General features: G+C 31.4%; 3 protein-coding genes and 1 long non-coding RNA gene across 4 annotated transcripts; 2 read left to right on the forward strand and 2 right to left on the reverse strand.

Moving 5' to 3' along the window:
- The first annotated feature begins 5515 nt into the window (after window positions 1–5515).
- On the forward strand, window positions 5516–9746 carry LOC101264974 (probable polygalacturonase). Its single transcript, XM_004247346.5, has 6 exons — window positions 5516–5796; window positions 6874–7191; window positions 7575–7695; window positions 7787–7961; window positions 8061–8131; window positions 8645–9746. Exons 1-6 carry the CDS (start codon window positions 5701–5703, stop codon window positions 9304–9306), a joined length of 1443 nt encoding a protein of 480 aa, XP_004247394.2. The 5' UTR covers window positions 5516–5700; the 3' UTR covers window positions 9307–9746.
- Window positions 9747–10658: 912 nt separating this feature from the next.
- Window positions 10659–12427, reverse strand: LOC101264671 (uncharacterized). The gene is made up of 5 exons (XM_004247345.5): window positions 12115–12427; window positions 11455–11545; window positions 11117–11196; window positions 10941–10997; window positions 10659–10849 (listed from the first exon to the last, which is right to left on the reverse strand). The coding sequence occupies exons 1-5, from the start codon at window positions 12223–12225 to the stop codon at window positions 10709–10711; spliced, it is 480 nt and encodes a 159-aa protein (XP_004247393.2). The 5' UTR covers window positions 12226–12427; the 3' UTR covers window positions 10659–10708.
- Window positions 12428–13844: 1417 nt separating this feature from the next.
- On the reverse strand, window positions 13845–21482 carry LOC101264370 (kinesin-like protein KIN-14I). The gene is made up of 19 exons (XM_004247344.5): window positions 20737–21482; window positions 20360–20526; window positions 20024–20161; window positions 19625–19855; window positions 19463–19531; window positions 18579–18647; window positions 18225–18302; window positions 17999–18115; window positions 17833–17914; window positions 17631–17726; window positions 17364–17537; window positions 17109–17215; window positions 16846–17024; window positions 16486–16644; window positions 16131–16384; window positions 15870–16033; window positions 15582–15761; window positions 14527–15014; window positions 13845–14357 (listed from the first exon to the last, which is right to left on the reverse strand). Exons 1-19 carry the CDS (start codon window positions 20858–20860, stop codon window positions 14231–14233), a joined length of 3003 nt encoding a protein of 1000 aa, XP_004247392.1. The 5' UTR covers window positions 20861–21482; the 3' UTR covers window positions 13845–14230.
- Window positions 14990–17397, forward strand: LOC138338272 (uncharacterized). Its single transcript, XR_011211704.1, has 2 exons — window positions 14990–15126; window positions 15226–17397. It is a non-coding gene; the product is annotated as an uncharacterized lncRNA (long non-coding RNA).
- Window positions 21483–26715: the final 5233 nt, after the last annotated feature.

Consider the following 26715-nt stretch of genomic DNA (forward strand, 5'->3'; position numbering starts at 1 on the left):
CACAAAGCTATAGTAAAAATCATTAAACTATGTACCTCACCACAAGATAACTCAATAAGACATTTGGTGATATCAGTGGTGCGGAGACAGAAATTTCACAAAGATTGTTTAAAAATGGCATAACAAAAGTTTTTTTTAAAAAAAGTAAAATTTCTGAGATTCAAACACACGAGCACTTCTTCATTTTAGATTAACGAGGTGAAGCCACTGTGCTATAACAACTTATTGTGTTAACGGTAAAGTCCAAATATGTAATTTAATAATTTCGTATATTATTTTACTTGTATATTATACAATATTTTTATTCAACGAAAGATGTCCAATTAGACACCCTGACCACCATGGGGCTACGCCACTGGGTGAAATTAACCTGTATTTGCTTCAAAGCCTCCTTCTTTAGCTTCGAACTTGGCGATATACAAATCTAAGTATGATATTATTTGATTAGATATAAAATTTACGAAACAAATGATATTGTATTCCTAATAAGCACATCTCCAAATTTTAATTATATATTTAAAGCCGTTTATTTTGCAAAAAATGAAAAATGTATAAAATAATATTTTATATAAATTCTAATTTCTCCCTTTCTTTGCAATATTTGTTCCAAGCACTTTTTTTTTAATCTATGGTACAATGTGGTCACCTAAGTTTCTCCGAGGAAACCTTTTTAGGGTTTCGAAATATGCATTTTATGTAAAAAAATAATTTAAAAAAAATATGCTCAACTAAAGTGTAACATGTTGTGTGCCCTCTCTTGTTTAACCTTTTCCAATATCCATCATAAACAAGTCATTATGATTTTTTTGTACGGTAATATCTTGTTTTAAAAAAAAAAAAAATCAAAGGATCAAGGAAATTTTTTAAAAATTAATTCATATTTATCATTTATAATAAAGATATGGTGGAATTCTAGAAGATATTTTTGTAACAGATGAGATGTGAACAATGAGACTGAGATGGTTTAGACATGTGAAGAGAGGTACACAGATGGATCAATACGGAGGTATATTTGAGAGGCTATTATAACAAGTTTTGGTCGATGTAGAGCTACATCGAAAAAGGATTGAGGGAGGTGATTTAATTAGCTGAACAAGATACGACATATCAATTTACTCGAGGCATGACCATATGTTAAACAATATAGAGGTTGAGGATTAGGATCAAGAGATTCAATAGATAGTCAAGTGTTGTCATACTTTTACGTGGGAGATGCAACTTCCTCTCATCTTCTCCTTATTCAGTAGTATTACTTAATAGTCGTGTAATATCTTATTCTTTAATTTTCACTACTATGTGTTGATTTATTAATTTACTAGCTTACTATATCTTGTTATTTTGCTGTTGTATTTTTTCAAAAAAATAAAATTACTTTGATTTTTTTTTTCCGGACATATGGTCTTATCAGAAATAACATCTCTATTACATAAAGGTAGAAGTGAAGTCCATGTACATTCCATTCCATTCAAAACTAACTTATGAGATTACACTAAATATATTATTATTATTAATTATATTTAGTCATAAACTATTTTTTTATCCTATTGAAAATCCGTAATTGTTTAATTTAACCGAGAGAATGATGGATAATTAAACTATTTTTTTTGTTTCCCAGAAGGATAGTTTGTTGGTCTTAATTTAATATTTTTTACTAGTATTAATTAATTAACTGTTGTAACCCAACACTTGTACACTTTTGACATGTACCAAGTCGATAAATTTATAAAATATTGCATCATGATCAGGGGAAAATTAATAACAATGGATGTTATTAAAACTAACACCTAAAAATTTAGAATTTTTAGAGATTACCTATATAGAATTTTTTATTATTCTTTAGCATTGACTCCTGAAGTTGAATTAACTAATCTTGATGCATATATTTGAGATACTATATATTTTCAACTCACAAACCTATGTTGGAAAATAAAATAAGGTAAAACTTTTGTTTCACCTTTTGCAAAAACTTGAGTCTAATTTTTTTTTCTCACGTTCTTGTTAAAAGTATTTGTTTGATATTATTCTTGACAAAAGAAAAAACATGTAGGAGTAATTTTTTAAAATTTTTAATGTGTGGATGGAGGTAATTTTCAGGAATTAAATCTGTGTTATTCGGTATAATAATAAAAATAAATTGACACAACTAATGACTCTCCTAATCATTACATATGTCAAATTACAATAAAAACAAATCTAAAAAATAAACTCCTCAATAGTTGTAAAAAAAAAAGAAATAATAGAAATTCCAGCTTATGACCTCTTAATCAAGTGAAGTTGTTGAGAAGAATTTTCTATAAAACTAGTGAATAATTTTCTATAACATGCATGAGCTTACACTATAACCTTTTTTTTTTAATAATCTTATTTGTATTATTAGCATGTAATTGAACTTCATTTGTTTACTTTTAATATATTCAAACATATCTTTACATATAAAATTGGAATAATGCACAAGTATCCATACAATCTATGCCCAAATCTCACAAACACACTTATACTATAGTAAGGTCTTATTACTTTCTGAACTTATTTTATAAGTAATTTTCTATCTTTTTTCGTTCTACGTGGCACTATCTTATGGGCACAATGTTGGTTGATTTTTTTTTTCAAGCTAGTGCCATGTAGGTCAAAAATGGGTAAAAAATTATTAATAAAATAAGTTCGGATGGTAATAGGACTTTAGTATAGTATAAGCGTGTCTCTAAAATTTTGGGCATAAGTTAAGGGGGTACTTGTGCATTTTCCCTACAAAATTCAAAAAAGTATATATAGGTGATTCTATTTTTATATGAAAGATAAAAAGATTGTTTTCGATCAGGCGTGTTTTACTTAATTTTAAATTTTTCCAAAAATCTCATTTTGAAACAAATATTTTCTCTTTTTTTTTTTTTGCAAAAAGAAAAGAAAACTTGTAAGAAACACCTTAAAGACTTTTAGGAGGCAATTAGTAGTGTTAAGTTTAAAAAAGGGGAAAAAAAGAGATACTAACAAAATAAGACTAACTGGAAAAGCACAAAGAATAATAATTATAGTATATATTTATAAATAATAATAATAATAATAATATAAAAAAGAATAAAAAAAGTGGGAATAATTGTTAGATTGAGTTGAAGGGAGCAGAAGAGACAAGGAGGACCAGAAGAGGAGGGTATAAGTGTCATTTACTAATTAGTGAAGAAGAAGACAAAGGGCCCACTTAGAGCCATATGATCTGGCACCCTCACTAATGCCAGCCTTGCATTTCCCACACATCATTCATGTGGGCTCACTACTATTTTTCTCATCAACCACATGCAATCCCATTCATAAGGACCCCAATTATAATACTTATTCTATATATCGTTTGATACGTAGAATAAGATAAGATATTTTTTTTAGGTTCGAAAATTATTTTGCATTATATTTCATTCATCATTATATTTAAATCAAAATCGAAATTATTTTTATCTCTTTTTTTGGTGAAATGGAATAAAGTATATATTTTATTTTATTATAATTTTTATTTTCTTTCAAATATATCAGATATCACTTTCTGTTTTTTATGTATATAGATATCGTATTTCCTCTCTGATATGTTCATCCCGTGTGTATCCGGATGTTTGTTGATGTATGTATTCAGAAGTCTAGTGATATTCTTGGTTTCTTTTTTACTATTCAGAACAGTGGAGCTTTCGATCAAGATCTTCTCGCCTCACCTGTTTGAATTCTCGCTCGAACCGAAGACTTTATGCACTATTCAAAATCTATAAATTTTAAGGAATTTTTTTAATTTGGAAAAAAATGAGAAAAATAATGTAATTACCTCTTAGCACTATGAGATTTATGCAAATTATACATAAATTAATCAAGAAATGGTAATTTCATAAAACAATTTAGTAGGAAAATCAAACGACTCTTCAAGTAATAAATATTTGATGAAATAACATCTCAAATTTTATATGGAAAATATAATAAAAGCCCTCAGATCCTGAATTTAGTTAATACCCACAGCAAACACCTAATTCATGTAACCAAATGTCTCCTAAATGTATAGTCATTTTCACCATAATTTTTTCTCACTTTAATCAGGTTTGATTTGTCAGTATTCTCACATATTAATAAAATAAATCTCCATAATTATTTACCATTAAGCTATCCTCTTAGAAAAAAAATAGTTATTTTCTAAATCTCGCTCACTCTTAACTCGTTTAATATTTTAAAAATAAATTCACATATCACTTTTAGCATATCAAAAACAACAATTATTTTCATCTTATTTTATTATCAACATTGATTACTCATTCGAAACTTACCTTACAACTCTGATCAAATCTGAATAAGATCTTTTCCATAAGCAGAACTCAAACCAAAACATCTGGTTTACACTATATGAAAAATAATCATTAGCAATAATTAAAAATTAATTGCCACTAAATATGTATTTTTAGCGATAATGAACACTCTTTATATACGTCTCTAAAATCTCTAGCAACATTTGTTTTAATGACACTTAACTAATACCGATAAAGAGTGTACTACTTTTTATTAATGTTAATATTTATTGTCACTAAAAGTTATTTTTGTATTATATTAAAATAAAATAATATTACAATTTATATACAAAATGAACAAATAAAAATGAACGTATCGATTAATTTTGTGAAGGATAGGAGTTAGGAACCTATTAATTGCTTAGTATTATGACTAAAAGTCATGCGTCTATATAACTGTAACTGTAGTAGTTACTCAGTCAATGCCTCGTACTACTCTCCAGCCGTTTGTTGTTCTGTTGATTGAGTGTCGGCAATGTCCGTTAAGAAAAATAAAAACAAAATTACAGAGTGATTAATGACTAATAATTACATTAATTAAATATTAATTATTCTGTACGTTTTTTTCCCATTATTTCCATACAAGACGATGTATACAAAAATGAACCCAATTAATATTGTTCACATTCATTTTGTTTTATTTTATTAGTTTTAAATAATAAATATTAATAATAATATGTGTAGATGAAGAGCTGTCTTTTTCTAATTCTTCGCTGTCCCTTTCTCTTACCATCCGTTTTTTTTCTTTTTCTATTGGTAGCCATAGTATTGTATTAATAGTTTTCAATTTAATTTAGTCAAAAATAGATCTAAATTAATTTTTTTTAGTTTTATGTGTAAATTATTAAGAGTATAAATTTCACATTTAAAATATTTATTTATCTCTTTAACTCGACATGATTAAAGATTGTTAGGCCATGGTATTTAAAAGTAGTCATTTTTCTCTTAAATTTTGAATGTGTTTGGACTAATTTTTGGCTTAGGACTTACAAGCTAAAAATTTTAAAATAAAAATTCCATCTTATGATTTTTAATTTATTTTGTCAAAAATCTTAAATTAAAAATTTATTGTTTATTTTAATTTATTATATTATATATTAATGAAAATTGCGTTAGCTTGATGTAAATATTCTAAACGAAAAAGTTTTTCTCTATAAGTATTTTTATTTTATTCAAAAGCTTTAAAATTGATTAAAAGTTATTTTGATTTGAAGAATCTTAAAATAAGGGTTTTAGTGTCGAGTTAAAATTAGACAAACAAATTGAGACGGAGAGATTATATATATTTTTTTCTCCTTAATTGCCACTCTCTCATCTATCATACAAATTACACACACCCTCTTCTCTTCTCTACCTTCCCTTCTTCATCCTCCCTCTTCTCATTTTGGTTATGAAAGTTTTAAGCTTTTTTGGAGAAGAGGGGGTGGGTGGTTCAAGATTTGTGAATGTCACTATGTCAGAGAAGAACACAATCATGAAGAGGCTAGTAAGTACGTTGGTTTATTTTATTTTTTTCATTTTTGTGTTCTTGTAATTTTAAACTGAGGGTGTCTTTTTTTTTTGACTAAATCTTGATTTTCATGTCTTTAATCTGATATTTTCACTTGAAAAATTAGTGGGTATTTGCTAGATTGTGATATTTGTGGTTAAAAATTGATTCTTGGTTCAATTGGTTTCACTTCTTTTCCTTGCTAGGGGGTGGGGCTGGAGTGGGGGGCTTAGAACTTAGTATTTTTGCTCTGAATTGGATTTACTAACAGGATTTTGTAGAGATTTGCTTGATCTCTTTTATTATCTAACCGAGATGCCTAATGTTTTTGTCTACATTGTATTTTCAAGATAAGGATTTGGTGGATTTAAGATTTGTTTAGATGGTCTTTGCAATCATAAAGTTTTGATTTTTATAGTGAAATTTTGTTTTGTCTTCTAGCACATCAATCCTGGTAGAAGGGATCTGATTGGGAAACTACTAATGGTGTACAATGACTTGATGAAGTGTGATATAAATTATGAAAGCTGACTAAGTTATAAATACACTTTTTCTCTTTTCATTCTCATTTGAAGTTAACTCTTATCAGGTACTGTAATTTCTCAGTGTTTTGTGCTCCAAATGAAGTCTCTATCTATAGGTTACTAATCAAGTTGAGAGCTTTTTCTATAAAAGGAAAAGAATATCTACTTGTGTTCTTTCTACTGGTGTTTCCTGTTCCTTTGTCACATCAGCTTTTTTTTGTAGTTGGTTCTTCTCAGCATTTTTCTGTGTTGAATGTGGGTAAAGATTAAACTTTTTCAATGTGGCTATCTTCTTTCTCCATGTTTGATTTGAATGTGAAAAGAAAATAAAGCAGCAGCCAAAAAACTTGAATTTTCTCTCTGTGAGATCTGCAAACAGTGAAATTATGCCAAAATATGTTCAGGAAGAACCGAGACAATGTATCTCCGTGATGCTGATTAGGGAACTTGCAAATACATTATGCCGCGACATAGATTTTATTAGCTTACATGATACTGAATTCAGTAAAATGCTGGATGATTTACCTTTTCTCTTTGATTTTGTTTCCAGGCAGTGCTACTTTTGCTGTTGGTGTTCAGTCACTGTATAGTACAGAGTGAAGCTGAATTTGAAGGAGAATGCAAGTTCAATAAGCATTTGAAACCTAGACCTCACAGTGTGTCAGTATTGGACTTTGGGGCTGTGGGTGATGGAAAAACTATTAATACTGTCGCGTTTCAGAATGCTATTTTTTATCTCAAGTCCTTTGCTGACAAGGGTGGAGCGCAGCTCTATGTTCCTGCTGGAAAGTGGCTGACTAGAAGCATCAATCTTACTAGCCACCTTACACTGTTCCTGGAAAAAGATGCTGTTATTCTAGCATCCGAGGTTAGCCTCTGAACTTTGTCTTAGTGTCCATGTTGCATTTCTTATCATCTCTTTTGTGTTTAAAACAAAAGACTAGCCTAGTTACAATGCTAAAACAATTTCAGCATCGTGTAATAGGGTTGTCAACCATTGGTTTCAAGGATGAGATACATTGGCACTTTGGAATTAGGATCCATGGATTACTATTTCACAAATAAAATGAAATTCTTGACATATACATGGTAACTCCAATAGAGAGGTTAACTAATATGTTGTCACGACTGCAATAACTCAAATTTTGTTGATGATGGTTTTGATAAGTGCTTCAATTTTTATCCATTAACTTAGATCTCTAAGCATTTTAATGCATGTCGCGGTTAATAATTTGTGCATTAACTATTCAGGATTTCGATCATTGGGATGTAGTTGAAGCTTTACCATCTTATGGCCGATCTATTGAAGCACAGTATGGAAGATACCGCAGCTTGATCTCTGGAAATAATTTAACTGATGTTGTAATAACAGGCAGGGAATCCTTCATTGAGTGGTTTTATTAGTTTATGTTCCTCTTTATTTTACCTTTATGCAACCTGCTTATTTCTTAACAATTCTGCAGGTAACAATGGTACTATCGATGGCCAGGGCTCTATTTGGTGGGAGAAGTTCAATTCCCATTCCTTAAATTATACTCGACCTCACCTAGTAGAGTTTGTTAGCTCCAGCAATGTTGTTATTTCAAACTTGACCTTATTAAATGCTCCTGGTTGGAACATCCGTCCAGCATATTGCAGGTAACTCAATTTATCTGTATAAGGAGTTCAATATTTCATCTACTTTTGCTTGTGGTAAGATCCGATATCTAATCTTTGAGAAAATTTCATGTCTTGCAGTAATGTGGTCATTCAGAACTTAACGGTTTATACTCCACAAGACTCCCCATTCACCAATGGGATTGTCCCAGGTTGGTTAAAAGAAATCATTAATCTTATTTCTTTTTAAACGTCCAAAGCTAATAAATATCTGTAACCTTAGACCTTCACCAGTTAAATGTTCACAGGTCTTCAAATATAGCTTTGATTTATCTGACATCACAAAGCTTCCTCAAGCAACGGAAAACAACATTTTTTTTAGGATTAAAAATTTAGCTGTTCATAAAGATTAAATGCTAGCTCTCCAAATACTGCTAAAACCTGAGTTCTGATCACACGATTTTTCTTTAGTATCATAGACACACATTGCTCTAGATTTTAGTTGGGCAATATGAAGTACTAGCTGTTTTTCCTCATCCCTGAGTAAATGTTCTCATGTTTAATACATGACCCCAGAATAGATTTGTAGTTAAGATGATGTGAAATAGTGAGGCCTGATGTTCCGAAAGCATGTATATTGTTCTCCTTATTTTTCTTTTTTTTATTCAACAAAAGAAGGATTGGTTACTCTAGACCTGATATGCAACCTCATATCCACTTTTCAGATTCTTCTGAGCATGTCTGCATTGAAAACAGCAACATTAGCATGGGTTACGATGCTATCGTTCTTAAAAGTGGTTGGGATGAGTATGGGATTTCCTACGGGAAACCTACCTCAAATGTCCACATTAGACGAGTGAGGTTACAGTCCGCTGCAGGTGCTGGTGTGGCTTTTGGTAGCGAGATGTCTGGTGGTATCTCCGATGTGCTAGTAGAGCTTAGTTCGCTGCATGACTCCCTTTACGGGATTGAGCTGAAGACAGCAAGAGGAAGAGGCGGTTACATCAAAGATATTCTCATTTCAAATGTTGTTATGGATAACTTGCAAGTTGGAATCAAGGCCACTGGTTACTCTGATACGCATCCAGATGAGAAATATGATCCTTCTTTGTTACCTACAGTTAGTGGAATCACCTTTAAGGACATTGTTGGCACAAATATCTCTATAGCAGGGAATTTCACCGGGCTATCTGAATCTCCCTTCACTTCTATATGTCTATCAAATATCTCTATCTCCATTTCATCCGACCCTTCTACACCATGGCTATGCTCTAATATATCAGGCTCTTCTAAAAATGTGTCTCCTGAACCATGTCCCGAGCTTCAAGGATCATTTTCCAGTTGCTTTGCTCTTCCAAACCCATACACTGAAGTTGCAGTTTTATAATCCTACCCCGATTGGTACTACTATTCATTCATTGAACCTGAACAACGAGGCACATATCTTGTTCTGGTTCTGGTGTACAATCCTCCAATAAGATGCAAGTCAGAATATTCAGTCTCATGGTTTACCAAGTCACCGTCAAAAAACTCTGGTGAGCATTCTCTTCAACGCAGCAGCAGATCGTTCCTGTGTACAGCATCAGTTTCTTTTATTCATGTGTAAGAAAAGTTTTGGTAGTTCAGTAAATTCAGATACATTGTTCCTTGTCGTGTCATTCTTCATTTGATTTTTTCTTTTTTCTTTTACGAAATTGTCTTACATTTGTAAATTGGGTTTATGGAGACTGCAGTAAGATTGGTTAATGCTTATATGGTTGAAGGGGTGTTATTGTTGATTGTCATTGTTGCAATAAAAGTTCTAGCCATTTCATTTAAACATACAAAGCCTATTCTTCCTTCTTTGGTTAGAGAAACATTTGAAGATCATGAAGAAACAGTTTGTAATGCAGAACAAGTTGACATTTTCATTCCTTTAATTGAAGAAAGTTAAGGTCCTGTTTGTATCCAGTAAGCTTGTAGGCTTGTAGCCATTGCTGATTGTTGCTGCAAAGGTAATCCAGAAGAATGTTGAAATACTGCAGCTAACTTGAGAGGAAACATGATTTGAGCACTATTCACAAACTATATAATGAATTATTGGCAACAGTGAATCGACTCTATATGATCTATAGGTCACAGTTTCGAGCTATGGAAACAATCACTAATGCATACATTAGGTTAGACTGTCTACGTCATACTCCTACCTACAGGTGTGGCCTTTCCTTGAACCCTTCTAATGTGAAATGCTCTGTGCAACGGCCTTTCCTTGAGCGCACTATTCTCAAACTATACAATGACTTATTAGCAATAATGTTTGCATTAGGTTAAGATTGTTTACATCATACTTCTACCTATAGGGGTATGACACATCTTTCCTTTGAACCATGCTAATGTGAAATGCTCGCAATGGCCTTTCCTTGAGCACTATTCTCAAACTAAACAATGAATTATTGGCAACAGTAAATTGTCTATATGTGACCTATAGGTCACGAGTTTAAGCTATGGAAACAGTCATTAATGTCTGCATTAAGTTAGACTGACTATATCATACTCCTTTAGAAATAGTCTTTCCTTGAACCCTGCTAATGTGAGCTGCTCGGTGCAACCAATAGGTCACAAGTTGAGCTGTTGAAACAATCATCAATGCTTGCATTAGGTTAGATTGTCTACATCATACTCCTTTAGGTGTGACGCTCACCTGAACCCTGCTAACGTGAAAAGCTACGTGCATTGACAAAACATCTTGACTTCATATGATATGGGAATTTTAGCAACTTTAGAATCAATAAGAAAATAAATGTACATAATCAAGGGTGATATAGACGTCTCTTTTTGGGCATGTTGCCATTAAGAGATTCATCAAAGGAGAAACTAAATTCTGAAAATTTATCAAATTCACTTGTCATGTCTAAAAACTGCTTTTGAAGTTCCTCCAATGTGTTTTCTCCCTGTTAACAAATTTAAAAAATTTCAATCACAAACTTATTACAATTACTAAAAAATACATGAAACCAAAAAATTAAAAAAAAGGCAAACTACCTTAGATTTCTCATCTTCCATCATTGTTATCATTTCTTGCATAAACTCACAAAATTCCTGTTATGTTAAAAGTGAGCAAGTAGAAATGATTATTTTTTTAAAAAAGAAAATTATAACTGACAAGCAAAAATGAACGGAGAAATTATTATCGAAGTCAGAAGAAGATAGAAACTGACTTTATCATCATCAGAATCATCTCCCATGAGTTGAAGCAACTTAGTGTCATATAGTGATTTTTTCCTTTTCTCTGAGAGAACTGCAAATTGATAGATAAATATGATCAATACAAACATATATGGTTATATAAAATCGAAGCAGAATCAGAATTTAAATTCGATAAATTTAATCGACAGGTAATTCATTAAACTCCTTGCTTATTAATATATTTTTAAGCTTATGGTCTAAAAAATAACTATATAAGGACTGTTAGGTCAAAACGAAGATTCAAAACAGATACGTGTGTAGTTTTCGTGGTGACATGTATTAATGGGGTTAAGAAGGTAAATTCACATACCAGAATAAGCTTCCTGAACTTGTTGAAATCTATGTTTAGCTTCTCCCATAATGCAAGGATCCTTCTTCATCCATCTATCTGGGTGCCATTTCTTCAATCAAACACATAAAATAAATTATAAATCAAAAGATATAAGTAAAATAGAGCACAACACAAAAAATGAAACATAAATCTCGCGATCTTAAACAAGTCAGATAAAATATTAAAGAGTTAGTTATCAATCAAATCTAGACGTTCTTTATATTAGCTCATAAAAATTCAATAATTTTTATTTGAACCATTTATATATATACATAAGTTTGCGTTTAATCATAAAATTTAAAAAAAAATCGTATTTTAAATTGTGTTTTAAATAATTCTTCAAATTGTACCTCAACATACTTTTTGATATTTTTCTTAAAGTTTAAGTTTTATGAGTGAAAGTGAAATTTACTCGAAAATAGGTTTAGGCCAATTTCTGGAACTTGTATATCTGATCTAATTTCATGATCAAACAATATGTTCAATTTTTTTTTTAAATCTACTTCAAAAATCTTTGGTTGAAGATATATTTTAAAAATTCAATATCATTATAAAAAATTATAAACTTTAAATAAAAAAATATATTTTAAAATAGATTTAAAAATAACGTAAGACACTTAAATTGAATAAAAAAACTACCAGAGCAAGCTTTCTGTAAGCACAACGAATTTCTGACTGTGAGGCTTGTTTACAAATTCCAAGAACATCATAGTAGCAAGAGACTCCATTATTGTTGGACACAAATTCCATTTTCTTGAACCCCAAAAAAAAGGGGGAGAAATTTTATTTTATTTGGTGAATATAATACTAATATATTGCTCACTTGGTTTCAGTGTACAAGGAAAAAAGTTGTTAATTTGTTTAAGGTTTTGGTAGGTGCAAGAAATGAATTTAATAATGACCACAAATATCACATGAATCTGGAGGGAAGATTTATTCATAAGAAAGTTCTAGAATTTTACTATTTTCTTCGTTTCATTTTATACGGTATTATTTTATTTTTTGTCAGTCTTAAAAACAATGTCACTGTTTTTATATGATAAATATTTAAAGATACAATTTCTCTTTTATCCTTATTGATCCCATTTAATTTTAAAGATAATACTTTATATATATTTATAAGAAGAGAGAAAAGTAAATTTACTTTTATTAAATGATAATTTAGTAAACATTTCAAAATTTTCATTATTTTTGAACTCCGTATCAAATAAAATATTACCATATAAAATAAAATGGGGGGAATACTACTTTTAGGAACTGTTTGGATTTCTTGTTATACCCACAAATTGTGTAAGTTGAGGAAAATGTTTATGGTGTTCCTATGAGGGATGTACTATGTGGTCACTGTCTTCCTTCTAGAAATTTCTTGCATCTTTACAATTTTCCTTATCGATGGTTACAGGTCGTTTGATAGCTAGTAAAAATTAAGCAAAAGTTAAAATTATTTATATGCGAATGTTATATATTATTTTGTATAAATTTTAGGACAACACTATGAATTAGAAAAAAAAACAAGTACTTTAGTGAAAATTGGTGATTAGTGAGAGATTGACCATATAAGGAGAGGTAGACGTAGACACTAAAAGTCTTGAAAAGAGATAAAAAGATTTGATATGTCTTAAATGTAACTAATTAAGGATATGATCTTAAATAGAAAAATATGAAGATCGAAGATTAGGATAGAAGATTAGTAAGTTGAGTGTTGTCTACCATTTTTAGTATTGTTATTGTTACTTTTTTACTGTCTTATTCTTTGATTTTAGTATTACTCATGTTTCATTTGCTTTGGTTACTGTTCTCTTTTCTTGTATCGCGACTGTTCTCTTCTTTTCATTATTTTCAGCAAAAAAAATTTCTCTCTTATATTTGTTTGACATATATATTTTTTTATATGCTTTACTTGATTCAAGGACCTATGTGATACAACGTTAGTACCTTCACAAGGTAGGGGTTAAGGCTTCATACACAATACTATCACTGAACCTCACTTGTGGAATTACACTTGTATATATTATTGTTGCTCTCTTTCGCTAGCACAAATATTCAATAACAATGTCCACAAAAACTGCATGCGTGAAAAAAACACCTAATATTTTTTGTTTTCGCTATAATTTGAATAGAAACTCATGAAAAATCCACCTATACACTCTAATTGCTTACTTTTGAATAATTTTCAACCCACTTCATCGACCCCTACACGTTACCTTTAGGGTTTTTCTTTCCATTTAGAAAATTGGGATGATTCCCTTACTTCTATTTTCAGAATACCCTTTTGCCTTCAGTGATTTCACTTTTCATCATTGAACATACCTGGGACAACATTGTTTCTCATTATGTGATCATAGCCAGGACATCAATAAAACCAAGAATCAGAGAAATTAATAGTTTCATAATCAACTTATGTTTTTTTTTTTACTATAAAGCACAACCAAAATAAATTGAATATGTGCAAAATGTACATGTCAAATCCTCAACTATGACACAAAATGTTATATGGAAGTACAACCTTTGAAGATCTTCACACTGCTCTCTACCAAAAGAACTTGAATTCTACATATCTAATGATGTAAAGATTACACGCAACGGAATTATTGCCTTTTCAGATGAATCAAAATACAAATTTTGAAGGGAATGATCAAATAGGCCAGAGAGAGACTCTGTTAGTAAAGCAAAAACAACTCTCTCATACACCCCTCCGAAATAATAACCAAAAAAATAAAAGAATTGGAAACAGCTTGGCCATAATACATCCTTACTACTTCCTGTTTCCTGCTTTTCGCTTAACTTCAGTTGGCATGGCATGCCTCCCATTCCGTAGAGGTGTATGGCCAATTCCATTCGTCTTTCGTGATGGTGAAGGCCCTACTTTGTAAGGCACGTTCCTGCGACAATCAGTTAAATGAAATGTTAAACATGAAATGAGTCCGAATAGAGTAGAACAAACCGACCCTTACTAGTTTGGAGATTGAAATGTAGTTGATTGATTGATCAACAACTATCATTGATCAACTCTTCAAGTGTTTATAAATAGGTGAATGTATGAGAGATTACCTTGTTTCTGGGCTCTTTGCATGCTTTGGATTTGATCTCTGGATCCTTGACTCATTCCCACTAGTCAAACTGTTTAGTTTGGAATTATTGAATTGCCAAAGCAAATCAGGCTCAGATGAATCACTGGTCGTGGCATCAAATTCTTCCAGCTCATCAGCAGGAGTGATGTCAAAGTGTTCCCCCAATGGGATAAGCTTACTTGATTTTTCTTGGCTTAATTTAGATGATTCTGAAAGATATTTCTGAGCAAAGGCATCAGACATGCCATTTTCAGATTCCCAATATCCAAAGGGCTTCCCCACGCCATGGATAGTGTCCTGTTTGTTCACCATTACTTTGTCTACCCACTCACCTGTGCCTGTGTCTTTATCATATCCCATGTAGTTTTCACATGGACTGTTGACTGGTGGCCATGGAGGAGAATTTCCTAGTAACTCATCAAGATCATAGCTTGGCTTCTTTTGTCTAAATGCAGAATTACTGGATATCTGCACATAAGTAGATTCAAAGCAAGGTCTTGCAGATTACAACAACGTACATCAAAATGGGTACTGATAGGAAACTTCTCTAACGTTTCGTACTTTTACGTGGGAGAGGCAGGTAGTTAATCTCCACTTCTCTTCTTCTCCTTATTTAGTCGTATTAGTTAATATTCACGTAATATCTTATTCTTCAACCGTGCTCTGTTTATTTTGCTAGGTTGCTATATGCTATATTTTCCTCTCAATCAATTACACTTCTTTTGAGCCGAGGGTCTATCAGAAACAACCTCGCTACCTCACAAATGTCAGTATACATTCTACCCTCCCCAAACCCCACTTGTGGGATTACATTGGGTATGTTGTAAGACTTGACTAATGGTATGTTGTGCTCTAGTTTTGGTATAAGCTTATTCAAGTTTAGTGCTCTTCCAAGTATTGCTGCATCTATTTATTGTTTGAGCTAAAACACCACTAAACACTAAAAAACTTCGATAAATTATTCTTCAATAGAAGAGTTTGTATTGTGTAATAAATAATTGCACTTCTAGAGACAATCAAGTCCAGAGATTCTACCTCTATGTTGCCAACATCGTCCATTGGTCTCCTCTGGACATTTGAATCGCCTAGAATTTCTCTTTTCTGTGGGTTAGATTGAATGGGTGATGGCTGCATTCCACATGGACTGCTCATTTCCTTATGCTTCATGGGAACTGACTCTTCCTTTTTTGCTAGTGCTGCTTTCAAAGATGCAATCTGATAAAACAAAGATATTGTCCTTCAGAACAAACCAATCTATACCAGGAATACTTTTTATACTAGAAAGAAAAGGCAATCAAAATGAAAGAAAGAAGAAAAGAAAACCTGTTCTTTGAGCTCTTTGACATCCGTAGAGTCTTTATTTACTCGTGCAGCGCCTAGTTCAACAGTAGAAACACGTTCTGCAAATTTAAGTGTGCTAATTGTTTCTCCTACTGCTTCAGGCTCAGGGCTTATGTGAACGAACATCAAAGTTTTGGCTTGCCCTCCTACAAGAAAGTCATGTACCAAAAAACCAATCATTACTAGACAGGAAGAAAAGAGTCGTGAGAACAATAGAGTTTCATCATTTAGCTTATATCCTACCAAGTGAGTCTTGTAGAAGCTGTGTAAGTTTGCTGTTACGGTATGGGACATGTGCATTCTTTTGGGCAAGAGCAGAGATAACATCACCCAAAGCTGAAAGAGACTTGTTAATGTGCTGAGCCTCTTTGAGTCTATCTCCTGTTACTTCAGATTTGTTCACTCTCTCACTTCCTGCAAGATCAACCAAATGCATACAACCACGAAGAATAGCTCCAGAAGCCACATCTCTACCCTGAACATGAACTGTTAGGCAACTGCACATTCAAGACCAGAAAGAATTAGCATCTCTACTATAAGTTTCTTACAAAGCAACTAGAAATCAAATTAAGAGAAAGAAAAGATTCTGCATTCAGACCTGTGGGAGCGGCTACTGCGGTCGTTGAGCGCTGTTGCACCCACTGAACGATTCTTTTGCCCTAAATTCATCAGATCAATAACATCACAAGTTGAAGCTACACGAACCAAGCTTGCATCTGGTACAGTTAGTCCTTGAGAAGCACTACGGATTTCTAACGTAATTCTGGGTTAAGGAATGCAGGAGGATTAAGGCTTTAAGCACGACAGGTTGAGATCAACACATTGTGTAAAAACACATAGCTTAACTTCACTTAAAAAGTTATAATATAACAATGTTTGTTGCCAAACATTCAATATATCCAGAAGAAGAATAGTAAAGATCATTAAAATGTAAATGATGAGATATTGAGAAGGATATCTTTTGTTTACACCATCAGAAACTAGGAGATCCCTAACTTGCTCATTGTATATCTCAATCATCTGTACAGACACATCATAGTGGATGGTGTCCTTTCTTTGTTCTGCGAGAAGGAATAGATCACCTAAAGCCCTGTAGTTTACTCCTTGACTTTGTTCTGTGAGATTGTTAGGTCCCGTCTGAATACAGCAAAGGAGCTTCTTAACACATACAACAGAGAGAATAAGATTTACTTGTGATGGAGATATTTTCGTTTAACTAACCATTGTGTAGGTTTTTCCTGACCCTGTTTGGCCATAAGCAAAAATGCAGACATTATAGCCATCAAGAACTGATCTTATCAGTGGTTGCGTATCAGAAAATACTTCGCCTGCCAGAAAAGTAAGAACTAAGAAGTGGAAACCACTGAAGAAAGCTGAGGTGTAACATAATCAAAAGTCAAGATTCCAATCTTTATAGAAGTTAAACCTAAATACCATTTTACCAACATTATATACTCTTTTATATTTGACATTTACCTTGAGTTGAGCAAGATCCAAATACTTTATTGAAGTTGAAAGACTTTCGTCCTCTGCCATTCTTTGATGGAATACTAATTGTGATGGTACCATCTTCTATGTGATCCACAGAACTAGCAGAATTAGATTGCCCAGGCAAAAAGGGTCTTACTCGACAGTAAACCCTTATGCTCCCTAATTGAGCAGAAACAGACAACCTTCAGTTCAAAGGCTGAGTAAGAGATGAAGAAAGACACAGTGACATGGTCTACCACATAAGAATGTTACCTTTAAGGTCCTGAACTTGATTATAAAGCTTGCGATTTTCTTCAAGAACTCTATGATAACCAGAAGCTGCATGAGCTAGGCCATTTATGTGCATGCCTACAATATAATTAGGTGGAAATGCTCAATCAAGGAATATACATAAATCAATGAGATCCCCACACCACATAACCAAAAAAAATAATGAATCGTGCAATATTCCTACCAATACTATGCATTTCCTCATGAAACTTCATCTGCATGAACTGCATACCCGCTTTGGTAGTCAAAAGAGTTTGCTTCAGGTTCTACAATAGGACAGTAAGGCTCATGAGAACATAGAGGAGAAATTGAAATTTTCATAGTCATGCTTAGCGATCTTCAATGCTTACCTTAATGTCTTTTTGCTGTTGGTCAACTATGGTGTATTGTTTCACATATCTTCTTTCACGTTCTTCATCTGGCAAGGAGTCCGCTTTCTTCTCAAGGGTCACATTCCTCTGGTCAACCTGATTTAGAAGGGAGAAAAAAATTGCAAATATGAGGGATCATGTCTTTTGACATGAAATTGTACTTCTCTAATTAAAACAGAAGGATGTTATGAATTAGATACCTCACCTTTGCACTATCAGAAGTCTGTCTCATGAGGGATTTGTTATCACAAGAACCAGTTGAATCATCTGTAGTTGCTTTACTCTGATGGAAAGATGTTACATGGTTTGTCAGAGCATAAGATGACACATGTATAACATTAAAAAAAGTAGAGTAATTATCCTACTTTTTCTTGTTTGTGTAGATATTGTAAGAAGGAATCAAAGGCTGGAGTCAATAAAAGGAGTATATACGAGCATAAGAATGGAAAGAGAAAACTGAGAGCACTGAATCAATAGTGACTACAAGGGAAGTTAGAATCCAACTTCAACAATGAATGATCTAGTAATTGAGAAGATAGGTGAGTATAAATAAACCTACCAGTTCAATTTTGCTTGCGACGCGATGCTCAAATTCCTGAACAACCTTGTTTAAAACTGACTCCACAAGCTGTAGCATGCACAACATTTCTGGAGTTTAGAACAAATGGCACTATATACCAAATAAAATCACAGATAATAGCTAATAACTCTCGAGCAGTTTCCAGGTGGTGAACTGTAGGAGTCTGCAGGAAAGTTCTACCATCACATGCATATCATATTGTGAGTTGTTATGACAATACCAGACAAAAGAATTTTAAAGTCATCAGCAAGGACATCAACCATATCTGAAGAGCTAATCGTGTAAATTACTTTAAATACAGAAGGTCAATACTTCTGGTGACAAGGAACCAAACGACATTGAACTTGTGAATTGAAAATACACGTAATTTACAGTAAAATCAAGAATGTAGAAATATTTTTTAACTGTCAAGCTATCAGGGAATAACCTGAGCAAACAAGGGGTTCCAAGGACTACAAGGTCCAGAGATATTCCACCAGACAACTAGGTCGTTTATACACTTCATTTGTAAATTAACTTCCCAGCTCCAATTTCCCCGACAGAGGATAATTTTCCATAATTCACTCAAAAAGAAAATCCAATGCCAGGAAATAAGATTTCATGAGAAATTAAATTTCAGGCTAGTACAATGTTAAACAATGTCCAACTAGTCTAAGTTCACTTGATTTCTTTTCTACATGTCTAAGTTCTTTACTGCTTGCTTGACACTCCCTACTTCAGCTGAAAAGATTGAACAAGTGCAAGTAATTTGAATGAAAGTGTAGGAACAAGTGAAATGATTGAAGCTTTCACAGCATTGCGTCCACTTTGTACTACAAAAATGTAAAAGGAGAGTTTATCAAGCTTAATGAATTTCAACTTACATTAGGAACCTCTTCTGGCTTCCTATCAGTTAGAATTGCACGAACAAGCATGCTCAAGGAAGAGCTGGACTGTAAGGATAAGAGTTGATTAATGATTCGTCCATTAAATTCATTATTCTCAATGAATGTAATGCTTTCCTCAGTCAAGCAGAGGTTACCTACCGTTCTGTTTTTTTGAGCTTCAATGCATGCACCATTTATAGGTTTCTCATACATACTCCTTGACAATGAATTTGTGAATGGCTCAGAATTTTTCCGCACAATTTGTTTCACTGATGCATTTGATTTTATATTTCCACCAAATTTCCAGACTCCAGTATTACCTTCTTGCTTCCAATCGCTGTAGGATTTAAGTCCCAAAACACAATTCACAATCCTTGATGATTTTCCTCCCTGATAATTGTCAAGAATGCAGCTCTATCATTCAATGACTACATACTTCTATAGAAGTTCCAATAACAATCATGAGAATGTCTATACAACAACACTAGGACAAATACTAAGAGTCCAATTGTGATAATAAACTACTTTGGACCCCCATCAAATGCACTTAATAGTTACCTGCTCCAGATCAGATGCCTCGAATAAAGGAATCCCCAATTCTTGCACAGCAACTAAAAAGTTTCTGACATTCTCAAAGTACTGGTATGCAGACAAGGCAGGTCCATCTGAGGTAATTGCAGAGTCACTCTCAACAACCTGTAGTAGTTGATCAATGATAAAGGTCAATCTCTGAAATGAAAAAACAACAATTCTGCCAACAAATAGGTCCATTATCAAGAATCTTCTTTAATCTTCAACTTGCAATTTTCCTTTTCGAGTGAATCAATTCTACCAGTATTGGATTGAGGGATAGTTGATTTCCTTTATTATAGTAGATGGGGTTGGATTGATTACCTTGGGCACAGCTCCAGGTTGAATTTTATTAAGAACATTGCAAAGGATCATTCCACTCCTTAAACCAAGCCTGAACTCTTCCTCAGATGGTTCAGCTGGCAAACATTTAGCTCCCACAATTCCAACTATCTTTCTTATCCACGCGGCTGCATCGTACCTCCTTCTTGCTACAGTTCAAACAAAGGATCATCAGATCACTCAACATCAAAGATTTGGAAATGATAATACAACTTTCCAACTTATGCTTCTTAAAATCACATGAACATGCTAGTAATTACATTGAATCAACAGCCTAATCACTTATGATCAGCCACAAAGTAAAAGACACAAAATACATAAAACTAAAAATCAGTAACAGGAAAGAACAGTAAATTTACCATCTTCTTCTGCTTTACGGGCATCCAAATCAAGATTTCTTGATCGGCTATTGTTTCCATGCTGCTGAAGAACATCCTCTACCACAGACGTCACCGAGAAAGACAATGCTCCATCAGCCGCCATTTTTTTAGTTCAAACAGCTAAAGAAACCACCTTTATCTTGATAATAATACTATTGAATACCTAAACATCAAAGTTCCCTAAAAATCACCAGAACCCCAATCAGCAAATTATCTGAAAGAACCCAAGAATGAAAGGTCAGACATCAAATCCCCAAAAACCAACAAAACCCCAAGTAGCAAATTATCTCAAAAACCCAAGAATGATAGGTCAGGCATCAAATTCCCAACAACCAACAAAACCCCAAGTAGTAAATTCTCCAAAAGAAGTCAAGATTAAGAATTCAGAGCTCAAAACAAGATCTAAACTGATTAACAAAGCTCAGAAAAGGCATCCAAGTAATAAAGATTCAATCTTTTTCTCTGTAATCTTCTTGTTGTACACACTACTAACTCATTCACCAAATAAAAATTACACTACAAAGTACTTGTAATGTGTTTTTGGCTTGCTTGATTCCTTTTCCTCTGCTTTTTTCACCTACCCCTCAAACTCAACTCACCTCTCTCTCCCCACGAAATGCAAGAAAAGCGCTATATTTGCTTTATACAAACAACAACAAAAGAGAGAAAGAAAAAACTGCTGCTTTGAATTGAATTTTGTAGAATTTTAGAAGGCACGTATTTCCGAGCCTAATACCGAACCCCATTTTAAACAAAAATAAAAAATAAAAAATCTCTCTCAGCGCGTTGTACGACTCTTTTGTCGAGCAGGTGGTTAAGTATTTGGGAGTAGAAATACAGGAGAGAGGCGGAGTTAAAATTTTTAATAAGAGGGTTCAGAATTTGTAGAAATAGACACAGTAATCAAATGGGGTTCGGCATATTATATACATAAATAATATTATTTTTAATTATATAATATATATATATAATTAATAATAATAAAATAGAAATTGAAAGCATCATCCTGATTGGAGTACGCGGATTCAAAAATTGAAGTTCATAAATTTTTGTTATGATTTCATTTTAATATACAAATAATAACTAAATTTATGATTGAATATTTAACATATCAGTGAAAATTCACTTGTAAGACCTGGTAAGGATAAAGTGTATGTTGGTCTTATCTTTCTTGTAGAGGTATAAATATTTGGTGTTGGGTAGCACATATTGTATTACATATATAAGATTCGAGTGAAAGTTAGTGAGTTCTCATTAACTTGTATATTACCTCTGGATTTGCGCCTATCTGTTAGTAATCTATTCTAATTTGTTTGTCGTAATGTTCCTTTTAATTTAAGGAAATTTTTTTTGCTATTCTTTGTTTTAACTTTTTATATGACATATTTTAAAACACAATAAGATATTTTTAATTCATTTTACGTATCTTTATTTAAGATCATAAGATTTAAAAATTATTTTTATTTTTTAAAATTGTGTCAAATTAGAATGAAGGAAAAATTATGGTAAAGTGATAACTATTTGTTAGTTTTTAATAGGAGATTTTGGATTTGTAAATTTAATCGGATCAAAAAAAATATTAGATATTAGGGTAAAAATTAAATAATAATAGTAATAATAATAATAATAAGGAAATTACTTATTTAAAAAGTATTTTTGTCTCTAAATAGTTCATTCTTGTATTGCCAAAATATGTATTGTAATTTCATAATTTATCTATCACAGACGTATTAAAAATTTAAATAATAACAATATTATCCTCTCTAAATATTCAATTATTGTCAAAATATGTATTGTAATCTTTTAATTTATCTATCACAAACGTATTATCGGGTTAATATCACAAATCAAATAAAGAATCATGCATTATATATTTTTCTTATGCGACTAACTAACTGTTGCCTATTCAAATTGTTGAGTGCTTAGTTTAGTTGAACTTTGAAAGTTGTTACTGGAGATTACAAGTGTAGTTTTCTATAAGTAAATTAGTAAAAAATAATAGTCTAGCTTTGTTTGCACAAATAAATAAATTAAATTTTGTCTGACAATAATTAAAGGTGAATTATGTGATTTCAAAAGTTAAATCAAGGAAAGGAATGTTTTCTTGAATAGATTGATTCTCACCACAATGTAAAGAATCCAATGTGTCAATGGAGGAGGCAAAAGTAAGGAAAATATTTTTTTTAAAAATAAATAACATTATTAAGTAATTATAAAATATTATTTTAAATTATATTTATATATAATCTAGTAAAATATTATAAAAATAGAATGACACGGAGAGTGAAGTTTTGGGGGTGTGTGTGTGTGAGTTAGGATGGTCAAAGGGGTAAGAGTTCAGTAAGTAAGCAAACACAATAAACTTAAAATGTCATTTAGTAAACTTTTTTTTTACGTTATATTACTTATTTCTAAAAGAAGTGTATTTCATGATATTTTGATCAACTAACCAACGTGACAAAACTGATTTCTTTCGTATCGACTTCATAGAAATCTGAAAAGTATGTGATTTTTTTCTATTTATAATTTTCTTTTATATATTTAATAATTAAGCATAAAATTTACTTTAATAATACATGAAGTAAAAAAGACTTAACATCTACTATATACACATAAAAAGATAATTTTTATCTTATATATACTAATTAATTTCTGGCAAAGAGGTTTGGATAAACTCACCCCTTTGCTCCCACTTGGCTCCGCTCTTAGTTTTTTTTTTTGATTGTTAGATATTGGGGAGACAATCGACATAAAATACTACTTATGAAACTTATTTTCTCTATTTCCTCTAGAAAAAAACCTATTTTTATTTTTAAAAAACTTATTTATTTATTTTTTAAAAAATACCAATCAAATGTGAAAAGTTGAGCTATACTAAACACACCCTAAATGAAATTCCAAAAAATTAAAAATATGTTAACACAATTCTGACAGGAATGGGTCTTTTATAATTTTCTAGAGCATCAAGTAACAGCTATATTTTCAAAAAGTGTTAATGTTTTATTCCTTTATTTCTCAATAATTATTTATTTCAATTCTAAACAAAAAAAACAATTCTCATCTTTTGAAGCTACATACAAGTTTATATAAATTATAATAAAAATGGAGTAATAAATTATTGGTATTTGAAATTTTAAAAAATTGGCCAGTAGAAAACGATGAAAATGTCACCTTCATAACAACTTAATATCACTATTTATTAGCCCACAAATGAACTAAATATATACAACTATAGTAGTTGACAATTTATTCCCCCCAAACTACATTCAAAAAAAACATTTCAAAATTTTGTTACTATACTAATTAGTCAAGCTCTATTATTATTGAATATTCAACTACTTTAAAATATCCTCTCCAAATGAATGGATAGATTTATTTTTTAGTACAAAGTTGAATATCAAATTCTTTTTCATTTTAAATACATATTTACTCATGTATTTAATTAAGAACTACCATACATAACCTATTACTAAGTTATAAAGTGTACCTCTAGACAAAGCATTAATTTTTTTTAGAAATATAGAATTCATAAACAAATTTTTTTCGATAAACATACGATCGATATGATTTGAGTAACAATTCACTTTTCACATCCTCTGATAATTATTGGAAAGGGGATGACTCTATATTTCTCCTTCGATTTCTATCGTATTGCCCAAAGGCTTCTTTCCTAGCGTTAAGCGTAGGTTCTTTAGGACTTCCCCTTTTCTTTCAAGGCACTTCCTCTTTGTGTCACTATTGTTGTTTTTCTTCAATTATGTAAGTTATAAGAGTTTAGTCCAGTGCAACGAACTCAACTGAGCAGCTAGTGATAAAGAAAATTGATCTCTGACCTCCTTATAGAATATCACGTATTACACCAATTAACTAATTTCAGGTGTAGTTATTGTTATTATTATAGTTCATCATTTTGATCGATAAATCAAATGAAAAACCTAAAATGAAATTCCAAAATTTAAATCTTAAATATTTGTGACACCACTTGCTAATTAATGGGCCACGTCTCAGTTAGGCTAAAGGTAACCATCAAATTTGTTGTTAGACGGTTACCTATTAATTAATCATTCACAATAACAAAATTTAACCTAAGCTTAATTCAACAAACTCTGCACTGAAATTTCATTAATTTTCCCTTTTAAAATATCTTAGAAACAAAGCATCATTAACACTCTAAAAAACATCATTATCTCAACATCATTAACCAATATTTTAAGAATTTAATCTATATATACGCTGACTTTACGAATAGTTATTATTTAGACGATTTGATAGTATATTTTCTAAAAAAGGTAAAAACTCGTTATTTGATTAACCAGTTGGAGATGTGTATTTTTGTTCTTTATTGATTATTGGAAAATTTTATTAATTAAAAATTGTGTAAATAATAAAATAATAATAAAGCCAATAAAGGCACACCAGTTTTTAGCTAACGTTCGAAAATTCAAATAAGTGGCTCGGAACCGAAGCTAGTAGGTTAGGAGATAGGTACAGATGGAACTTGGGATGTGGTGTTCACGCGTTTGTAGGGGCGTTAAATTAGACTATAGAAAAGTACACTTGACCTACAACCCCTTACCCCCTACCCCCCCCCCCCCCCAAAAGTAGATTTTGGATTTAAGGCCAAAATTTATTAAACCAAAATAATTTTATCTTTTTTTTTAAAAAAAAGTTAATTTTATTTATAGGAAAAATAATAAGTTAAAAGTTGTGTGAGATCAAAGATCCTTGTCTTGGTTTAACTCGTTAGATTTAAATTCGATAATAATTATATGTAACAAATGCTACGTGACAAAGATTATGAAAAATGAAAACTTGAAGCTCATGAATGAAGATATAGTGTTGTTATATTGCTTAGAATCCAGATGCTCTTAAAAATATAGAAAATAAATTATTCATAAATTATAACGGTGGCTTCGCTCGAGCTATTAAGTACTAAAATCAATAAATAGTAGTCAATATTGTTGTCATGTTCACTTATTTAGGCTATATGTACGATAATATTTACAATAATATACAAATTTAATTTATTAAGAAATCCATGAGAATACATATTAAATATTAATAAAACTTTTTTTTGGTATAGTAGGTATTATGAGCTTTCTTGATTAGTTTATGCGTATTAATATTATTTTTCATACAGGTATAGTTATTATTAGGGATATTTTTAGAGTATACGTGAGCTAAAATTGACCATAAATAAACTATACTTATCTTTATCACAAGATTCACAACTAATATATATATATATATATATACACACATATTATTAATTATAATAAAAAAATTCTAAAATAATTAAAATGTATTTTACCAACCCCTCATTTTATTATTTCTAGTCTTTTAAAGCCTCACGGACTGAATAACAGTGTTTTTTTTATGGCATTTATACTTTTCACATTTAGGCAATCACGGGATTTAATTTGACAATAATTAAAACTCTCTAACTAAATACAATTCTATGATTTCCGTTTTAATTTATAGCAATTTTTATTATAACATTCAAGTTTTTTTTCGACCAACTTTTATGACGTTGTTATAGAGATTTTTTTTCACGCTATATCACTACATGAATTTAATCACTCACCGTAGTAAAAAATAAAAACTTATTATATTTATTCATTTTAATTTCTTTTTGAAGGAATTAACCACCCCAACCCCACCACCCAAGGTTTTCCATTGGTGCCCTAAAAGTGAATCAACTAATTATAAATCATAATTTGACTTATATAATTTAATACTAATTATATGCTTCTGTCAAATCTGCTGGTGGATTATGCTCTCTTAACCATATTATTACTTCCCCCCTTTAACCACTCCCATTATCTTTTTTTCTCTCTTTTTATTCTTTTAGAATAATAATTTTTTTTTAAAAAAATCATGATAAAATTCCCACAAAAAACAAAAAGTCATTATAGATGTCTGAGTCATATTATGCACCTTAATTAATTTTATGAGATA

This window comes from Solanum lycopersicum, chromosome 9 (genome assembly GCF_036512215.1).
Source record: "Solanum lycopersicum chromosome 9, SLM_r2.1".
NCBI classification, from domain to species: Eukaryota; Viridiplantae; Streptophyta; class Magnoliopsida; order Solanales; family Solanaceae; genus Solanum; species Solanum lycopersicum.